The sequence below is a fragment of the Pomacea canaliculata genome, linkage group LG12 (genome assembly GCF_003073045.1).
Source record: "Pomacea canaliculata isolate SZHN2017 linkage group LG12, ASM307304v1, whole genome shotgun sequence".
In the NCBI taxonomy this organism is placed as follows: Eukaryota; Metazoa; Mollusca; class Gastropoda; order Architaenioglossa; family Ampullariidae; genus Pomacea; species Pomacea canaliculata.
The window spans coordinates 6,943,158-6,960,197 of record NC_037601.1 but is presented as its reverse complement, the minus strand read 5'-3'; the positions used below and the strand labels follow the sequence as shown (position 1 = coordinate 6,960,197).

Below are 17,040 nucleotides of genomic sequence, written 5' to 3'. Positions count from 1 at the left end.
TGGGGAGGGTAATATTGGTGGATAGCTATCTACTCCCTAGGGCACTGAGTGAATAAAAAAAATGTCTCAAGTCTCTCAAGAAAGTAATCTTAAGAAAGTCAAAAACAGACACTGAATTTGAGACAAGGGTCTTGTTGTGAAGAGACATCTGCTGAAAGGAGTTGAAGTTCAAAGAAAAGTGTATTTTGAGCGTTGAGCATGAACTTCTTCCATCACGTGACCTGAGACAGAAATCCAGGAGACATAGAAACTTATGGTTGGAGTAAACATTAGACATTTCCCATTTTCGTGGTCTAGGTTCGTTAGGTCCTCGAGCCCCTGTGCCTTGGTTCCAGTCCTTTGCTACCACTTTACCGAGGGTCCATGGCTGCAGGCCCAGACCCTCTCCAGGACAGAGGAGGATGACCCCTGTTGTACCAAGAGGTTATCGCGAGCGTTATTGACTGTCTCGTGTGGTTGTCGTGTTCCTGTGGGCTTCAGCACCAACTGACTTGATGATGGTGGATGCTAACATCGATTACAGATTTTTTTTATTGACTTTGTTTGATAAATGTTTGGGGCTACGAAAGGGCGCTTCGTTGAGCATGAACTTGTGAGAGGAGTGGAAGACCTTTTGTTTCTCTCTGGATAGTGTCAGGTGAATAGCCACGAAAGGAAAAGATAAAGCTGATTTTCTTGTTGAAAGGACAATGAGATGAGACTGGTTTATAGCCGCGAAGAGTTGACAAAGTGTGTGGATAGCAACGACTATTGTTGTTGTCCATAAGCTTGACTGGAGAGTAAAGAAGACTGCTCAGATGCATGAAGAGATGCTCAGATTTACTTTGGCAGTTCATTTGTTCACCGGTTATGATGGAGCTACATTTGAGATTGTTTACACTTGTGAATATTTAATTTTGACAAGCAGCCCAGGACAATAGCTAGTTAGCTCAGTCACAATAGCCATGTATTAGTATTTCAACAGGTCCAGGCTCAGGACTAGACTTGCACTGTGGCCCTGGACCACCAGCTCACCATTTGCCCACGCAGTCATTTTAAGCATAGTACCTGCTGTGTGCGCATGACAGGATCTTTAGACTAGGACTTCCTTTGAAGCGGATGCTGTGACGTCAGTATCGTCGAGCAGCCATTTTAAGATGAAGATGCACGACATAGGGTCTAATGAGACACGTGACTTTCGTTTAACAGACGAGTAGAGAAGTAGGAACAGGAAAGCTTTCATTTAGTCTTGTGAGAGAGAGAGAACTTCAAAGAGAGTATGAGAGAAAGAAAGAGGGAGGAATCTACTTTCTCTCTCTGTCCTTGTGTGTGTATGTGAGAGAGAGAGAGAGAGCTTCAAAGAGAGTGTGAGAGAAAGAAAGAGAGAGAAAAAGGAATGTATTTTCTCTCTCTGTCCTTGTGTGTGGGTGTGTGCAGACACGGGGGTTGGAAATGGCCTTATACACTGTCACTGAGACTGAAAGCTATATGATGTAAGGGCAGTATATGAATCTTTTACGAAGCAATACGATTTAATGTTGTGCGGAGTGGGCATGAATATGCAGGCATTGGGTTCACTAAAATGGATTTATGATGCAGTCTGATAATTTTTATGTAGTGGAGGAACCCGTTATCATGTTTCTGTATTAAAGCATATGTGTAGCGCTTGGAGAACGAGAGAATGAAAAATGAAAAAAGAGAAATATATTCTCGTAGCGCAAATCAGTTTGTGTTTATTCAGTTTTCGGGCACGGTGTTATAAGAAAGAAGTAAGAAGAAAAAGAAACAAGGCTATGAAAGGAACGATAAAACAAAAAAGAAGGCAATGAAAGGGAAGATAAAAAAATGAAAGAAAGAAAAGAAAGCACCAGCAGACAAAAGCAGAGGTGATCACGAAGTAGCGCCCTCGTGTAGCGAGACCGGACGCTAGAGAGCTCATTCACACCTCGTGGAGTACGAGTCCCTCCCTCTTGTCGTCGCTCGTTGGCCGTTGACAAACGAAGGCAATCAGGGGGCAGCATCGCGAGAGTTACCGTCCCTAGTCTTCTGCCAGACCAACGCACCACCAGCACCACCAGCACCAGCCGCAGCTTGGGGGCCGCCGTCGGAATTTCCACACGTGCGATTCGCGTGAAAACATGAACTGAGTGAGATTGATGGCTAGAGGTGGGAGGTAGAAATAATAACACAGGGGATCCGCACAAACGAGTTCTACAGATCTCTCAAGCTCTACAAAGCGAGCCGCTCCGTGGCGCCAGCCATCCACCAGCAGGCTTGGAGCTCCATTTGGGGGGGATGCAAAAAAAAAAAAAAAAAAAAAAATTATCAAATAAAAAAAGATGGCGTGGAAAGAAAACTGTTTTTCCTCCATGTGTTCCAGATCGCTTCTTCGCGCGTTCCCCTTCCACAAATCTTTCCACGCTCTTCGCCTTGCAGACCTTCTCTCCCTTGACCTGTAAATCTCCTCCCCCTCCCGAAGTTTCGACAGCAAAACATATGTCTGCACCCCAAGGGGTTTCATTGCCGTATGGCATATTACAGGGGTTCCGCTGCCTTGTCTGGCTGTGGTTGTATGGATGATGGCTACAACTACCCAGAGCCAAGTAGACTCCACTCTCTTACTCTTGCGAGCATCTAAAGACATTGTCTACCAGTCGTTACAGTTTATAGATGTCACCCCCTATCTTTTTATGTCTCTTTAGGGGTTATTTTGTCTGGAAAAGACCAGTCATTCTCTGGTTCTTTGGACAATTATTGTGTTTGTCAGTCAGTGGGAATCTCCTGTCGTTTAAGATAATTCTTGTTTGTCAGTCATTGAGTCTCTCGGTGGTTGGGATAATTCGTTTTGGTCATCCATGGGAGAATCGTGTCGTGTGGACATTTCTTGTAGTTGGCAGTCATTGGCAGATTCCTGTTGTTTGGACAGTTCTTGTGTTTGTCAGCCATCGAGCTGTTCTTGTCGTTTTCTTATGCGATCTTATCGAATTCATCGTCGATATTCTATTCTCTAACCTTCAGTCTGATCATTGAAAAGGAGAGTCCTGACCGCCACATCATTCTAGGATAGAGATGGACAAGATGAAAATAAAAAAGGCACCGATTTTGTTATTCGCAGGTAAGTTTTTATGGAGAAAAACTAGTCAGGAAAAATGAAAGAAATAAATTAAAATCATCTCAGATATCTAGACGACAATATCTATTAATGAGTTACTCGGTGGCCGCAAGAATTGAACCAAGAATGAAGATACTTCTAAAGAAATGTAGCTCGTAAACAGAAATAAAGACAAATTATGGTCTCAGAGCGATCACAAGACCCATTCTATAAGGTCTATTGACTTGCGAGTCTCGACTGGAGTTTGCAGAACAATGAAGATGACTCATTGGAAGCAACCGATGCATGATTTTATGTGCGTGCGAACGAAATGACGGCCAGGCTCCTCTCTCTGGCATCAGGTGTTTCCGATCTTCGCAAATAGTCATGTTCAATTTTGGTTTCTCCAGAAGAAATAGATTTTGTCTTTTCCTAACAAGAATTTTTCCCTGGTATAATCTTGTTTTTCCAATCTCTCCTCCCTTCACCAGACAGGCAAAAGATCACGCATTTCGCCAGGAGCTGCACGTGCGTGTCTGCAATCCCTTGTAGTCTCCCTCCACGTCGAGGAGGAATTCGGTATGTCTAAGAACACGATATCCGTGCCCACAGCTCGCTAGAGGATTTCCTACAAACATTTGAAGGATTTGAGAAAAGCATTTTCCCCTGAAGCTTATTCAAGCGCCATTAATCTAAGCACCTGCCTGGTACTCCTTTGGCATCAGGACTGCTTCAGCACCTTTCCAGACCAGATTAGACTGTGTGAGTGTGAAGAGCACAGCCTTTTGCTGCCCACCTCCATCCCTTCTCCGCAGACCTCTTGTTCCTCCCTCCCAACCCTCTCTTTTCTCCTTCCCAGGCTCCTCCTCATCACCGCTAGAGGCTCATGGCAGCCAATTTGTTCCGCTGAATGAGAGCGTTACATCGAGACGCCAACGGGGGAGACGGAGTTGCTGTGGTGCCGGCAAAACTGTGGGTTTTCCTTATCACTCCTCCGCTTGTGTGTGCAGGAGGTGGTGGAGGTGGTGATGATGTGAGCTGTTGCAACCCTTCCCCACCGCCACCACCACCACCACCACCAAAAAAACCACAACACACCAGGAAGTCCGTCCTCAGAAAGCCTGATGTAGGAGTACAGAGTCTGTGGTGATATAAATAGTAGAAGTTGTGGTGTTGACTGTGGTAGTGGTGGTAGTACAATGAACAATCGAAATGAAAGTGATGAGAGTAACCGTGGTGGTAGTACAGATGGCTGTGGTAATACTAGGAGTAAGTGTTGGTTTGTAGTGGGAACAGCTAGAACCAAAGGCGTTGTGTCAACAGCAATATTGGAGTGAGGGGAGCTTAAGATTAAAATTAGTTTTTTTTTTTCGTTAACATCAAAGACATTGTAAATCTCACAGGCGCAATTGTCAGCGATGGTGGTGGGTTCCACAATTGAGTTTCCGTTGTTGAGTGGTTAAAAAAACGATTTCCTTCCAGTTTCACGAGAAATAAATCAGAGATAAGCATAGAGATCGTCGTTTGTTTATCTCTGTTCCTGTTACCCTCGTCACTGTGAGTTACTTGGGGGTTGGCAACAGGTGGTGAATGAGAACTTTGTAAGTCTCTCTAAAACTTTACAACTTGTTTCCTTCCTACGTGGGCTTCGTTGACGGGTATAGTCGATTCCCATGTCGACGACTTGTTTGATTGGTTGACTGGTTGGTTTGTTTGACAGGAAAATACTGATTGCAGTCAGTTTTTTTGTAGTAAAGCTCCACGAGCTTTCCCAGACGACTTGGATACGGCAATATATCACTTTTTCTTTTTAACATTATTCGCATTTTTGTCTGGATTCAATAACAACCAACAAGAAGAGAATGTCCAACTTATTTGCAATATCACCGACAGGATATTGCAGGTAGCGGTGCAAGTTGATTTAAGGAGACCTTAGCTGTACAAGATTGCAAGGCCTTCTGCAGTTCCAAGTGTTTACTGAGAGCACTGAAGGAAGCTGGCTTTAAAGCAGAGGAGTGGAATATGTCTTTTGAAGTATACCAGCAGCAGACTGCTCCCCTTTCCACCAGAAACAAATGTGTAGGCGTCCTTCTGTAGACATAATTACACTTGTAGTTGCTAGTTCCGGCACGTAAACATTTCCCTGTCTCGAAGAAGTATGGCAGAGGTTGGAGGAGAAAGTGAGAGGCAGAGCGGCCAGAGAAAGAAAAAGCCGGCTAAACATAACTGTATATACACACCACAAGTCTGTAACCAATCCCTGATCATTTTCCTTGCTGTAAACGCTTCTGCGGTTGTAAATTCTGACTCGGAGACAAATTTCTCTGGAAAGAAATCCCAGAGGATGTGTATTAGTCCCTCGACTATTGAAACTTAGTGTCATTAGTAGTATTCATGTCTCGGTGTGAAATTATAGCTCCACGCAGCCAGCCAACAAGAAATAGTTGTTTTCTTTAGAGAATCGTTACAGTATCGCTCAATGGATGGATATTTTTTTCTGAAACTTACAGAAATCATTAAGTGTAAAAAAAAAATTGATAAAAATAAAATTTGAATTCCTTTTGTTTTAACACCAAGCTCCCGTGGCATACGATTGAGAAAAATCAGAGAAATATGAGAGAGTAAAGGAAGAGTTTAGTCTCTCACCTTTTGGCACAACTGCCACTTAAATTTCTTTGGAAGTTCGTCATTTTGATGTTTTGTTTGGAAAAAGAGGCATCGAGTTACTCAGACAATATCTGACCTTTATTTTGCAAAATGCAGACTGCTTCATAGGTTATGATACTTTCAGATGACTGGAGATGCACTCAGTGCACCAACTGTAGGAGTGATGTAATGAATTAAACAGCCGCTCCTCCCTCTGCCACTAACAGTGGTCTACTGCACGTGACTTTTTTTGTTCACATATTTAAAAAAAAAAAGTACAGAACACTGTGTTTGCTGTGTGAGGCATGATCTGTTCTGTAAGCTGTGAAACATTTTGATGGCATAAAAGCAGCGCGAGGACACTCCATTAAAGACGTGTGGATGTTCTGGTCAACCCGATGAAGTATTCATCACTTATGACCGAGTCCACTTTGCGCATGTGTGTGTATGTTCTTCACCTGTCTACATCAACAACATCAAGCAGTGTGTATGTGTTTCCAAACCTCCCCATCATACCTCAAAAAAAAAAAAAAAAAAAAAAAAAAAAAAAAAAGACACACACCTTCTCCTGCGAAAGCTTTTTCCCAAGCAAGTGATTGAAAACCCAGCGATGGGGATGGACAATCCAGAGCGAGGCTGTGACGATGCAAATTTCTTTCTTCCCTGCTTATCTAATTTTCTCGCTCAACCGCGTCGTGAGGAACAGGGTTGAGGCCTAACCAGACGAGACACCACGTGACATCAGATACGGAGCAGGCCGGTCACACTCCGTCGCCAAGGCTCCGCGGAGTCGATGGCTGGATAATAACCTGGGTACCCAGGGACCGGGGCTCGCGGCCTGGTGTGTGGCTACTCATGTTCCTGGCACTTCAGTCAGGAAACGGTGTGACCTCGTCCCTCTGGGCCGACTGTTCCGCTTCGGCATTATCTTGTTACTTCTGGAAACCATGCCCTCTTCGTGTCTTTTTTTTTATATCTCTCGAGACCTTGTTAGAATTGTTGTTTTGTCATTTTTTTTTTGTTTTGCGCTCCTGTATTGCCCTCTCTCTGGCCCAACTCTCTTCACTTCGTGATGAGAATTACGCCGCACTATTTTTCCCCAGAAGCATCTCTTCTTGCAAATAAAACACATACTTGTATAAACACACATGGAAAAGTTAGTGCCATGAGAAGTAAATGTTGATCAAACCTTTGTTTGTCCATATTTAAAATAATTTTTAAAGCGGTTTAAGACTGGTCATAAATTCTAAAGTTCACCTCATACTTCTGACAGCAGTGGCCGTTAGTTCGCAGTATGGTTACAATGATCTTCTTTTGACCCCTGACCTCGTACGTCCCTTCAGGTCCTTGCGTCTCATTGCTCTTACACCTTCTTTCTCCGGTTGAACAGTAAAGGTTTGAATGAAGGGAGAGCTACAGCCAAGGCTCGTCAGTCATGGTGTTAATGAGGCAAACATTGGGAAGCAGCCACTTCGTTGTCGAGAGTTTAGTGGGAGTAAGGAGGAGAGAAATAGGAGAGAGAGAGAGGGTGGTGGGGAAGGGATAGGAAACTCGTTGACGAAGCTCAACTTTGTTATCATCGCCGGGACGGTTTCGTCACCACTGGAAGGTTTGAGTTTGCCGAGATGCACGACGGGGTCTGTGCATAAAGGAAGAAAACAGCCCCTGCTTGGCAGTTACAGAACCGAACCCGTTGCTTCGCTCATTTCCGCGAATTCCATTTGGAAGTCTGGGAGTGAAATTTGCCGTCGCAATCATTGCGAGAGAAGTTAGGGGCTATTGCCCCGTTAAAGTGGAGAGCGCTTATTGGCGATCCGAAGATTTGCATCGATGTGGCGTCGGCCATGTCAGGCGCGTGGCCCATCGTAAACCTGTCATCCGGGTCTTGGCGTGACTTCATTCCACGTAAATCGTGTCGTTAAGCGCGGGAAGGGAGGGAACTGGTTGTGCAAAGGGGAGGCAAAGGGAGAAACAAAAAAAGTAGCGCTGCGATCACGCTGATGGCCCTGGACTTGCATAAAGCAATGCTCGCCAAGAAAATTTAGATTTGATGCAGGTGCAGTTCTTGTTGGGTGGTTTTCTGTGAACAAAAACTGATAGATAGATTATTGTATTTATCACTTCCACAAGGAAAGAGAGAGAGAGAGAGGAGGAGGAGAGAGAAGGAGAGAATGACTACAAGTTTATCTAGCATTTGGTTTCCATTTAAGCAAAAATCTAGAAACTTTCTAATAATGTGGAAAGTGGAAACAAAAACACAGAAGATCGATTTGGTGGACAATGTTAAACACCCTCGCACGCGCAACAGATTTCGAATAAATGGAAATGATCTTAAATAACATCTCGGAAATGAATTACACACGAATCTCTCGTCCAAATGTCCTGGAGAGAGAGAGAGACAGGAAAGAGGACAAAGAAAAGAAAACTGAGTTGAGTGGGAAGGGTAGAAGGTAGAAGACGAGAAAGTCAGGTACACCCAGCAGCCTAAGAGAGATCAACTTTACCTTCAGAAAAAAAAAACCTCGTGATGGCGGCTTGCCTGTCGGTGGAGCGGAGGAGCTGTGCACTTGCAACTAGAAGTTCATCGGAAGGTGCAGTCTGCTTAAAATAAGCTGGAGGATCAGTCTGTCAGACAATGTCAACTGTGTTGGATAATAAACAGGAGATCACATCTGTCAAACGTCTCTGCCGTGTAAGCCTCGTTAACGTCCCGGATGTACAGGGCATTGTGGGTCGACGATGGTTCGAGCTCTGTAGCCAGAGAGGTGCGGACAGAGAGGAGGCGACGAGTCAGAAGGGGAGACAGGTATATATAGAGAAGGAACATGATATTCTTTGTCGATGAAGACATGAAAGAAATCGCATCTTGACCGGTAAGGAATGTCGCGCGGTGTTCCGCGTAATGCCGCGCGGTGTTTACTGACTGTAGAGGTCTTGTAGTCGTTGTGAGATCTCATTGGAAGCGGCTTTCGCTCCCAAGTATCATAAAGTAGTCGGCTTGAGGTTGTCGTGGAGCTCCGTGAGGTGAGTGACAGCCAGGTGAGTGCACACCTGTGTGACCAGACATTTCCTTCATGGCAGTGTCTGCTCCATGACAAAATTAACAGCAGCCAATCAAGTTCAGAGATGTTTCGAAACAATAACTAAGATTTTTTTTAAAACCATCTGACCTTTTCCACTTCATCCCCACATCTGTAAACCCTAGGTTTGTTCTTTTCACTCTCTTAGATTGTACTTTGTAAATCCTGGTCATTAAATCATTTGTTATTTTTCCCTCTGCTCTCCTGCACTCGCTATTTTATACCCGGATTGATTAGTCAGCAGGGGTTAGAGCTTACGTTTCACATTTTAAGAAAAACGGTCTCAGAACTCTCAGAACACATTTAAAACATTTTTGAAGAATCTGCTCCTGCTGTTCGACAAAACATTTAAACATTCTCTGCACTCTGAAATTAAAGAGAAAAAAGTATGCAATTCTTCTAAAAGAGCAAACTTTTTAAAAAGATTTTAAAAGCGACAAGTTATATCAACAATTTTAAAAGGAATAGATGTTTATTTATTTTTCAAAAGAATCGATTTGTCGTTTACAAATTTCAACCTAAGATATACAGCCACATTCAAAAAGTGTCCGTGCTTTCAAATCGGTGGTTTAAAAATTATTTAATTTTCTTTCCCTTTTCTAAAGGATGTTTTTGAAAGGCAAAGGTTCATTTTGCTTATCACGTGGAAAACGCTGTAATACGCTCAAAAGAAAAACAACACAATGTCATTAAAAACATCAGCACTACACTTCTAGATTGTGAAACTCTCGTCTGTAATTACAACTCATTTAAAGGTGGAGCTGCCGTAGATTGCCGGATTTTAGGACTGGATTGATGGTCTTCCCGCCTGAAGTACTCATCAAAGTATTAACTAAAGCCTCGTGATGGTACTCAAAATAGAAAAATAATGTAAAACAAAACCAAAAAGACGATGGAGATTAAACGTTTGAAGGACAATTCTTTCGATTCAAGTTGTGTTTGGTGGTCATGAAAGCAACTACGAGAATCCACCCCGTACATTCAGTATTGTGGACTGTCTATGATCCCTCCTCAACCCTACAGAAACCAAACCAAACAAAAAAAACAAACAAACCCAAAACAAACAAACAAATAAATAAAACAAAACAAAAACAAACAAACAAACAAACAAACAAACAAACAAACAAACAAACAAACAAACAAACAAACAAACAAACAGCACTTCGCTCAACTTCTGATGGCAACTACGACAGCGACAATCATGTCTCGGAGAACGGTGACGACTACGTGATAACGATTCCAGCTACGACAACCACAGCGCCGATGAAGAATAATAAGATTATGATGAAAATTTGGGATGACGAATGATAACATGTCTGTATATCACATAGCTTTGGGTTGTTTTCAGTCTTCGTCTTTTTTGAGGTTGGGGGTAAGGGTGGATGGGCTGCCATCTGCACACAGTCTTGAAAGAATTGATTTCTTCTCTGTTCGCTAACGCGAGGGATCGAACGCTGACCTCGTAGGGCCGCAAGATCAACATCATCCATTATGAAATTTCCCACGTTGTGTTGATTCACTGATCTGCTTTGTTGACTGTCAGGCTGGAATTGTATTTTCCCAGACAGTGCGAGCGCTTATTCCGATGAATATGTCTAGAGATGCCCTTTGCTAGCATAAACCACGAAAAAAAGCTGGTATACAGCTTTGGTAGCTGGAGGAAGGCATCTTGAAGCCATTTTGCGTTTTATCGGCATTTGCTTCCTGTCCTCACCCGTCTCCCATCTCGAGCTGTCTCGAGTGCATGACCTTTTGACTTTTAGATGAAAGTATTCTCTGAATCTTACGGAAATCCGTCTTGAAGATGCAGCATAAATCAGCATATCGCTTTACATAATGTTTGTCGGAAAAATAAGTTTTGACACTCAGACCTCAAAGTTCATGTCATTCGATAAATACCTTTCTCTGCATTCTTTTTGTCGAGCTCATAAATTTTTTGACAGAAGATATATTTGAGAAGTAAGATTCTTAAGGTTGGTACTGGAGGCAACGAACAGTAAATTCTCTGAGGTCGATGAAGACTCAATCTACTCTCAGATGCATGACCACGATTTTGATGGATCAGTTGTTCTTTCTAAGACTATTAGTCTGTCTCAACACATACGTTCACACCATGATTTTGTATTATTATTAATGTCCAAACCGTGGCGAACAATGGCGTACGGTAGATTGTTGCAGGGAGTGCAGACGGCCAAAAGCATGGGCGGGACCATCTCTAGAGAATTGTCACGTGCATTTCATCTCACTCTCCCAGAGATGCTAGCCAAAGCCCACTCCCTAGAGGCACTGCTATCGAGACCAGCAAAGTTTGTTCATTGTTTTCTCTTGTGTAATCAACAACACTTGCTTGGAGTGTTTCGGCGAGGAGCTGATGGGTTCGGTGCTCTCGTGTCTTCGATTCCTTCTTTGAGAAAGTTGAAGCACAGAGCGCGAGGACAGTGATGGCGAGACAGCCTCTGCAGCAGTGTCCTGGTGGTGGCTGTGGTCAGGGATCCTTCAACTGATCTGTTGTGGACTTTGTGCACCTGTCCTTGTTCACCTTATTTCTAAACATTTTTTCTAGGGACAAAAGGACATGAAAGGGAACAAGGAAGAATAATAATAATATGAAAAAGCTCAACACCCTGTGTACCATATATTCTTCAGGTGATACTCTATCGGGTGCAATCCCATTGAACAGAATACAATCTTCAATGAGCCGGGTGATAGGGATTTTTGGCTTTAATGTGGTCTGACATGTAAGTCTGGTCATGTCGAGTAAATCACCTGTTCTTAGAAGTTCCTTTGATCGCTTATAAATATATGGTATGGGCTTGTGTGAATAAGAAACATGAAAATGTATGATAACACCTGAACAGTCTGCTATCTATGTTTTTCCCGTGCTCAGTTTGTTACCAAGTGGGTGATAGAAACCGTTGCCATACCGACAATGGGTTAAAGTGATTACGATGAAAGCTTCATGAAAGAGTTGGCGAATGGACAACGGCGACATGCAGTCTGAAATAAATGATATTTTGTTAAGTGGACTTGACAAGCTAAGCATCAAAACCAAAGGAACAAACAGTCCTGACATTGAATGAATTATAAGTGTGGCTGCTTGAGAGCCTGACAGATCCGCTGCTTCACATCCTGTGTCGGAAGCAGTTGGCGATCCAGCAGTTGTGATGTCCTCTCAGAGAGTCTGGCAACGACAGGAAACGAACTGTGAACTACAGTTAGATGGTCATTGTGTGTCCTCCTGTCATGTCAGACATGTCTGCTCTTCACAACTTTCTGCTTAAGTCAGCTCTCGTCTATTTTTTTTTTTTTTGTAAAACCTTCCCTTTCAGCTGTTAATTAGCAGTCTGTGGAAGAAGCTGTCGTCTTCATCTTGCGTATGTCTCTAAAAAGCAGGTTGTCCATCCCCTCCAACCGCCATTGTTGAGACACTACTACAGCGAGCACCGACACCTGACACCACGTATATCAACGGACACCTCATTAAAGTAACAGCAGCTCTCCCTCTTCTTACATCTAACGACCTTTTCTTCACTTGACAAAAACCCGGAGTACTCATGGATTATTCTCAGTGTGCGTGTGTCACTACACACCTTTGACGAGGGAAAACCCGCGTTGAACTCGACAGAACCTTCTTAATGATTAATCGAACCTCACCATGGCAAGTTAGATGTGACTTTGGTATAAAAATGTGTTTTTTTAATGAGAACAACAGTTTTAAAGGTGAAATGGAAAATATTAAAAACGGATATTGCGTCATCGTCGGTGAAACATTTTATTGGAGGAAATGTCTTCAGGTTAAATATATGACGACGAATAAAAGTGATTGTAGAATGTTATTGGGATTTATGATACCAAAATTGTAACAAACATGGCCATGAGAGGTGGAGGTTATTATTGTCAGAGAAGGGAATTTAAAATTAATTCATGTCTGATCCCGATGGAGACCTTTATGAATCATCCTCGTCATCGTCATCGTCATTGTCATCACAGGTTATCACGCTTCACGTGTTATAAACACACATCACCACACACACACACACAAGGAATGAGTTCACACTCGTTGTACAAGCTCAGCTTTTTATTTTCTCATCACTGCAGACACTCAACAACAAAAAAATCTTCTCTATTCTTTGTTGTCTCCTCCTACTTCCAGTGTCTGACTCCCCCTCCTTGGCTGCTTTTCAAATTTACTGGGTTTTTGTTTTTCCTCACTTTTTTTTTTCATTAATATTCTTTATTTTCTTTCGTGATATCCAAAAAAGCAAGTTTTGCCAACAGCGTTCTTGCTGTCTTGCCTGTCAGCATCAGCAGCAACATCTTCCTCGCCTCCCTGCCAACTGTAGTCACACCCGGGTGGTTGAGAACTCTGGCTTTCCAGGGTAGACACACATACACAGGACTATTGTTCTCCCTCCTGTTATTGCAGAAAGTATCGTCTGGCTCCAGCGACGCGCACACAACATTGTAAATAGATTGTGTGTGTGTGAGAGAGAGAAAGAATGTGCACGCAAGTGAAGGATGCAGGCGAGAGGGAGGATACAGGGGCGGGTATCTTGAGATGGGAATCATCTTGGCACAATGGGAGGTTTCCGTGTGTAAGCTTTGTGTGTAGATGGGAGTGTCCCTGAAGATGGTCGTGGTGATCGCAGGTACCACCATCCTGCCGACTCCACCACCACCACCGCAGACTGCGACTTCCTTCCCTCTCTCTAGAGGCAAAGTTGGAGGATACATAAACAAACAAACATATATTTCAGTCTTTCCAACATTTCGAAACGACAGTGCAGACATTTGATCTGTAGATTGTATATTTATTTTATCCCCCTTCCCAGTATCTCATTTCCGCCATCTTGTAATGATTGATGATGCTGTCATCTTGTTGATTAGTGACTTTAATCTGTACCAGGCAACTCCTCCTATATCTTGTTACACGTGAGGAGCGCGAGCTGCTTCCTAAATTAAATAGAAAACGGTAGTAAGTAAAAAATTGCCGCCGTGTTTGATATGTTAAGTTAGTTATAATTAAATCAACATATAAACAGATAAATACAAAGTTGTACTAATGCTGCAGTGTTAGCTGTTATATACACCAATGTAGCTCAGAATCAGCCAATCATCTTTCGTGACAAAGTCACGTGTAATCGGACGAACCAAACCCCTTAAGGATAGCATCCCTCGTTGTAGTTTGTGTCAGAGACTGCCATATGACCCTCTGGAGAGTTCAAAGACATGAAAGTATGCAGGGGGAGGGAGTGAGTAGTGTATACCGCCAACTCGGCTGACGACCTGGTGTCTTGGCTTCTGTCGTGCAGTTCACTTCCGGCTCCGTGTCGCAGGAGTCCCAGCAGCAAGATGGCGGCCAGCGGGAGGAGGGCCCGTGGAACAAGGCCTTGCGACTGCACCATGACCTGCTCAAGCTTCACGGTCTGGACGCTGGGGTCAGTCGCTGTAGTTGTAGTGGTGATGCCAGCAGCTTGCTGCATCCTTCATGCACTTTGCACTTTGCGCCTTAACTCTTCCGTGTCTTCTGTGGGAGATGGAGGGCAGTCTCAGGGGTCACACACCGACAGTGCACGAGCTGTCTTTTGCACTGGCATGCTTGTAGATACTTACAAAGACTTAATATTGCCTTATGCATGGAATATTGTGTGGGAATGCAAATGTGTGTATGCGTGTGTGTGATCGCGCTTTCGTAAATTACAGGTCGGGGAGAGAGAGGGAGAGAGGAAGAGAAGGAACAGAGTCCTTACAAGAGATATATGTCTCACATAAATGTCAGAAAAAATTCCTTTTATGTGTGGTCAAATTAGGTTAGACGGGAAATGTGTTTTAAAATTATTCATAAATCTATCAGCCACTGTAATCTACACACAGATATCAGCATTGAAATACGGGAAATAAATGTAAACGCTCCATCATAAAGGACAAAACATTGCAAAGGATTAAAGCAAAAGTGAACAAAACCAAGACAGTATATAGAGTGATGTGATCAGAGAGAGAGAAGGAGAGAATTGAAAGTCCTCATTGTATCAGAGAGAGAAAGAAAGAGAAAAACTAACAGAGAAATTGAAAGAAAGGGAAGCGGACGCCTAGAAAAACCAAATAACCCCGCATCTCAAACGTGCTAGGGTTGCCTTATGCGCGTTTGGAGGCCATAAAGAAAACAAAGGAGAAGAGAAAGTACATAAATCCACCCGAGATTAAGCAACTCCGTCTTAGCAACCAGGGCCCATTGCCATGCGGCTCGTCTCTAGGCAGACTAGACCGGTCATTTGCCGATTGGTGATTACATTAAACGTCGCAGCTGCCAGCTGGGTCGAGGCTGGTGGTGTGGAAAGCTCACCACTTCATGGATGCAACTAATGCAGTCCTTCTTCCTTCAAGAAGCATTTTTTTTTTTTTTTTTTTTTTTTGTCTTCCCATGTCACAATCTTCTCCATCCTCCACCCCGTCTCTCTGAAAATAAGCAGGGTGACTATTTTAGAATTTTGTGGTATCTGCGTTGCCTGCTTAAAAGCTGGCTCTTGTCGAAGCTCAAAGACACATACGCTGGAGAGCTCTCGTCGAATGCTCGCGTTAAATATCGATGTTTTGCTTGTCGATTCCGGAGAATCCTGGAGTAAGGCAATGGCTAATGCTGCCTCCAGGCCGCCAAATCCGACGAGCTCTCAAATGCCTACATGCATAATGTGCAAGTTGTCAGGGAAACACAGGAATGTTTCGGTCAGACCGTGTTGTTCTGGTTCGCAAAATTGCGATGAACGGATGAATACCCGCTGTGCCAGCGCGGACCACCGCAGATTTGTTGAGAAGACAGGAGGAGAAAATGGAGAGACTCAAGCCCCAGCGTGACACTGCCTAGTCACGACCAGTCTGGGCTTTTGCCGGAGGACTAAAAGGGGTGAGCGGGGGTCAGGGAGGGATCAGAGTCGAGTCTCAGTGGTAAAAGGGGTGAGGTGCGCGGACCCTTTTGGCACAACGGGGATTACCCCAACCCTGAGTCGTTTAGGGTTCCATTACGGGAGGGTGACCTGCCAGAAAACGAGTCCTGAGACAACCAGGTTCAGTCTGTGTGCAGAGCTTCCTTCGTCTGGACAATCCTCAGCCCGAGGTGAAGACGATCTTATAGGAAAGTGTAGGACGAGGAGGGATGGGGTTCAATGCCAAGAAAAGACACGTGGTTTGTGGGGGATAATGGAAAGAACAACTTGAGATCAAACAACGGAAAGTGTAATACTCACACTGCAGGTCGTGTACCCAGGTTCTCAAATGTCTCGCGGGTACATTTCCTAATGAATGTATTGGCGAGCATCAACATGGGCAAGTGCAGCGCCTACACCGCCATGCTGGTCCTTCGATCGTGTCTAGATCCGGGCTCTCGCTAAACTTGCAGAAATGGAACGCATTAAAACCGTTGACGTGTTCAAGTACCGGTCTAGTCTCTCCCTCCCCCCCTCTCCTCCAACCTACACCTCATCCTCACGTCTTCTCCAATTCCACTTCCGCCCCTTTCCCCAGCTTTCGACGCGTGCCAGTTATCTGCCCTTGCCATCAAGTTCTCCCCGCTTAGTCGCAAGATCATTCCGCCGCAGGGCTCGTGTGTAGGGTCTCAGCTCGCGAGGTCCAGGAAGACAATGGTGGAGCCTTACATCTGGCGACAAGCTGGACGAGTCTGGTCTGTGACGGGGCCTTGAGAGCACAGCTACCCACTCTCCTCCCCTCCCCATCCCTTTCCCCATCCTCTTCCCTCCTTTCCTGAGTATTTCTGTTGCGGTCGTACGGCTTCCCGCGACTTTCCGTGCAAGTGTCACACGGGTGGATTTAACTCCCCTGAAGACTCTCCCCGGAGAAATAAATACAGGATTAATTTTGTCAGAACTCTAATTAATTAACCAACATGCAGCCACAGTTTGCTTTAAGATTCTACGACATTTTCCATTAGCATTCTTTTCTTTGTTCTTTTCTTTCTTCCTTCTCACCTCATCCTCCTGTCTCTATCTTTTCTGCCTCTCTCTCTCTCGAGCGAGAATGTACTAGAAGCTTCCCCTACGCTGCTGGCGACTTTTTTTCTGTTGGGTCAGGTTCTTATATTAACTGTTCCTGTGCGAACTAGTTTCCCACTGGCCCCCTGATTCCATTTCGTTCAGCAGATTTCCAAGGGAATTCCACAAATCAAAGTGACTCGGGGGAATCAACTTGTCCGCGGAGCTAATAACGCAAGAATATTTTGCACGCTAGTTCTAC

General features: G+C 44.1%; 1 protein-coding gene across 4 annotated transcripts in view; it reads left to right on the top strand.

Annotated features, from left to right (window-relative positions):
* The window catches only part of LOC112576704 (protocadherin gamma-A5-like), a 68,365-nt gene that overhangs the window by 40,491 nt on the left and 10,834 nt on the right, over nucleotides 1-17,040 (top strand). For 2 of the 4 annotated variants that reach the window (XM_025259358.1, XM_025259357.1), the window contains exon 5: nucleotides 14,109-14,234. The exons of the other annotated variants lie outside the window; for them this stretch is intronic. In XM_025259358.1, the coding sequence (XP_025115143.1) occupies nucleotides 14,109-14,234 (126 nt within the window). The remainder of the gene's footprint in view (nucleotides 1-14,108; nucleotides 14,235-17,040) is intronic. 4 annotated transcript variants of the gene reach the window in all.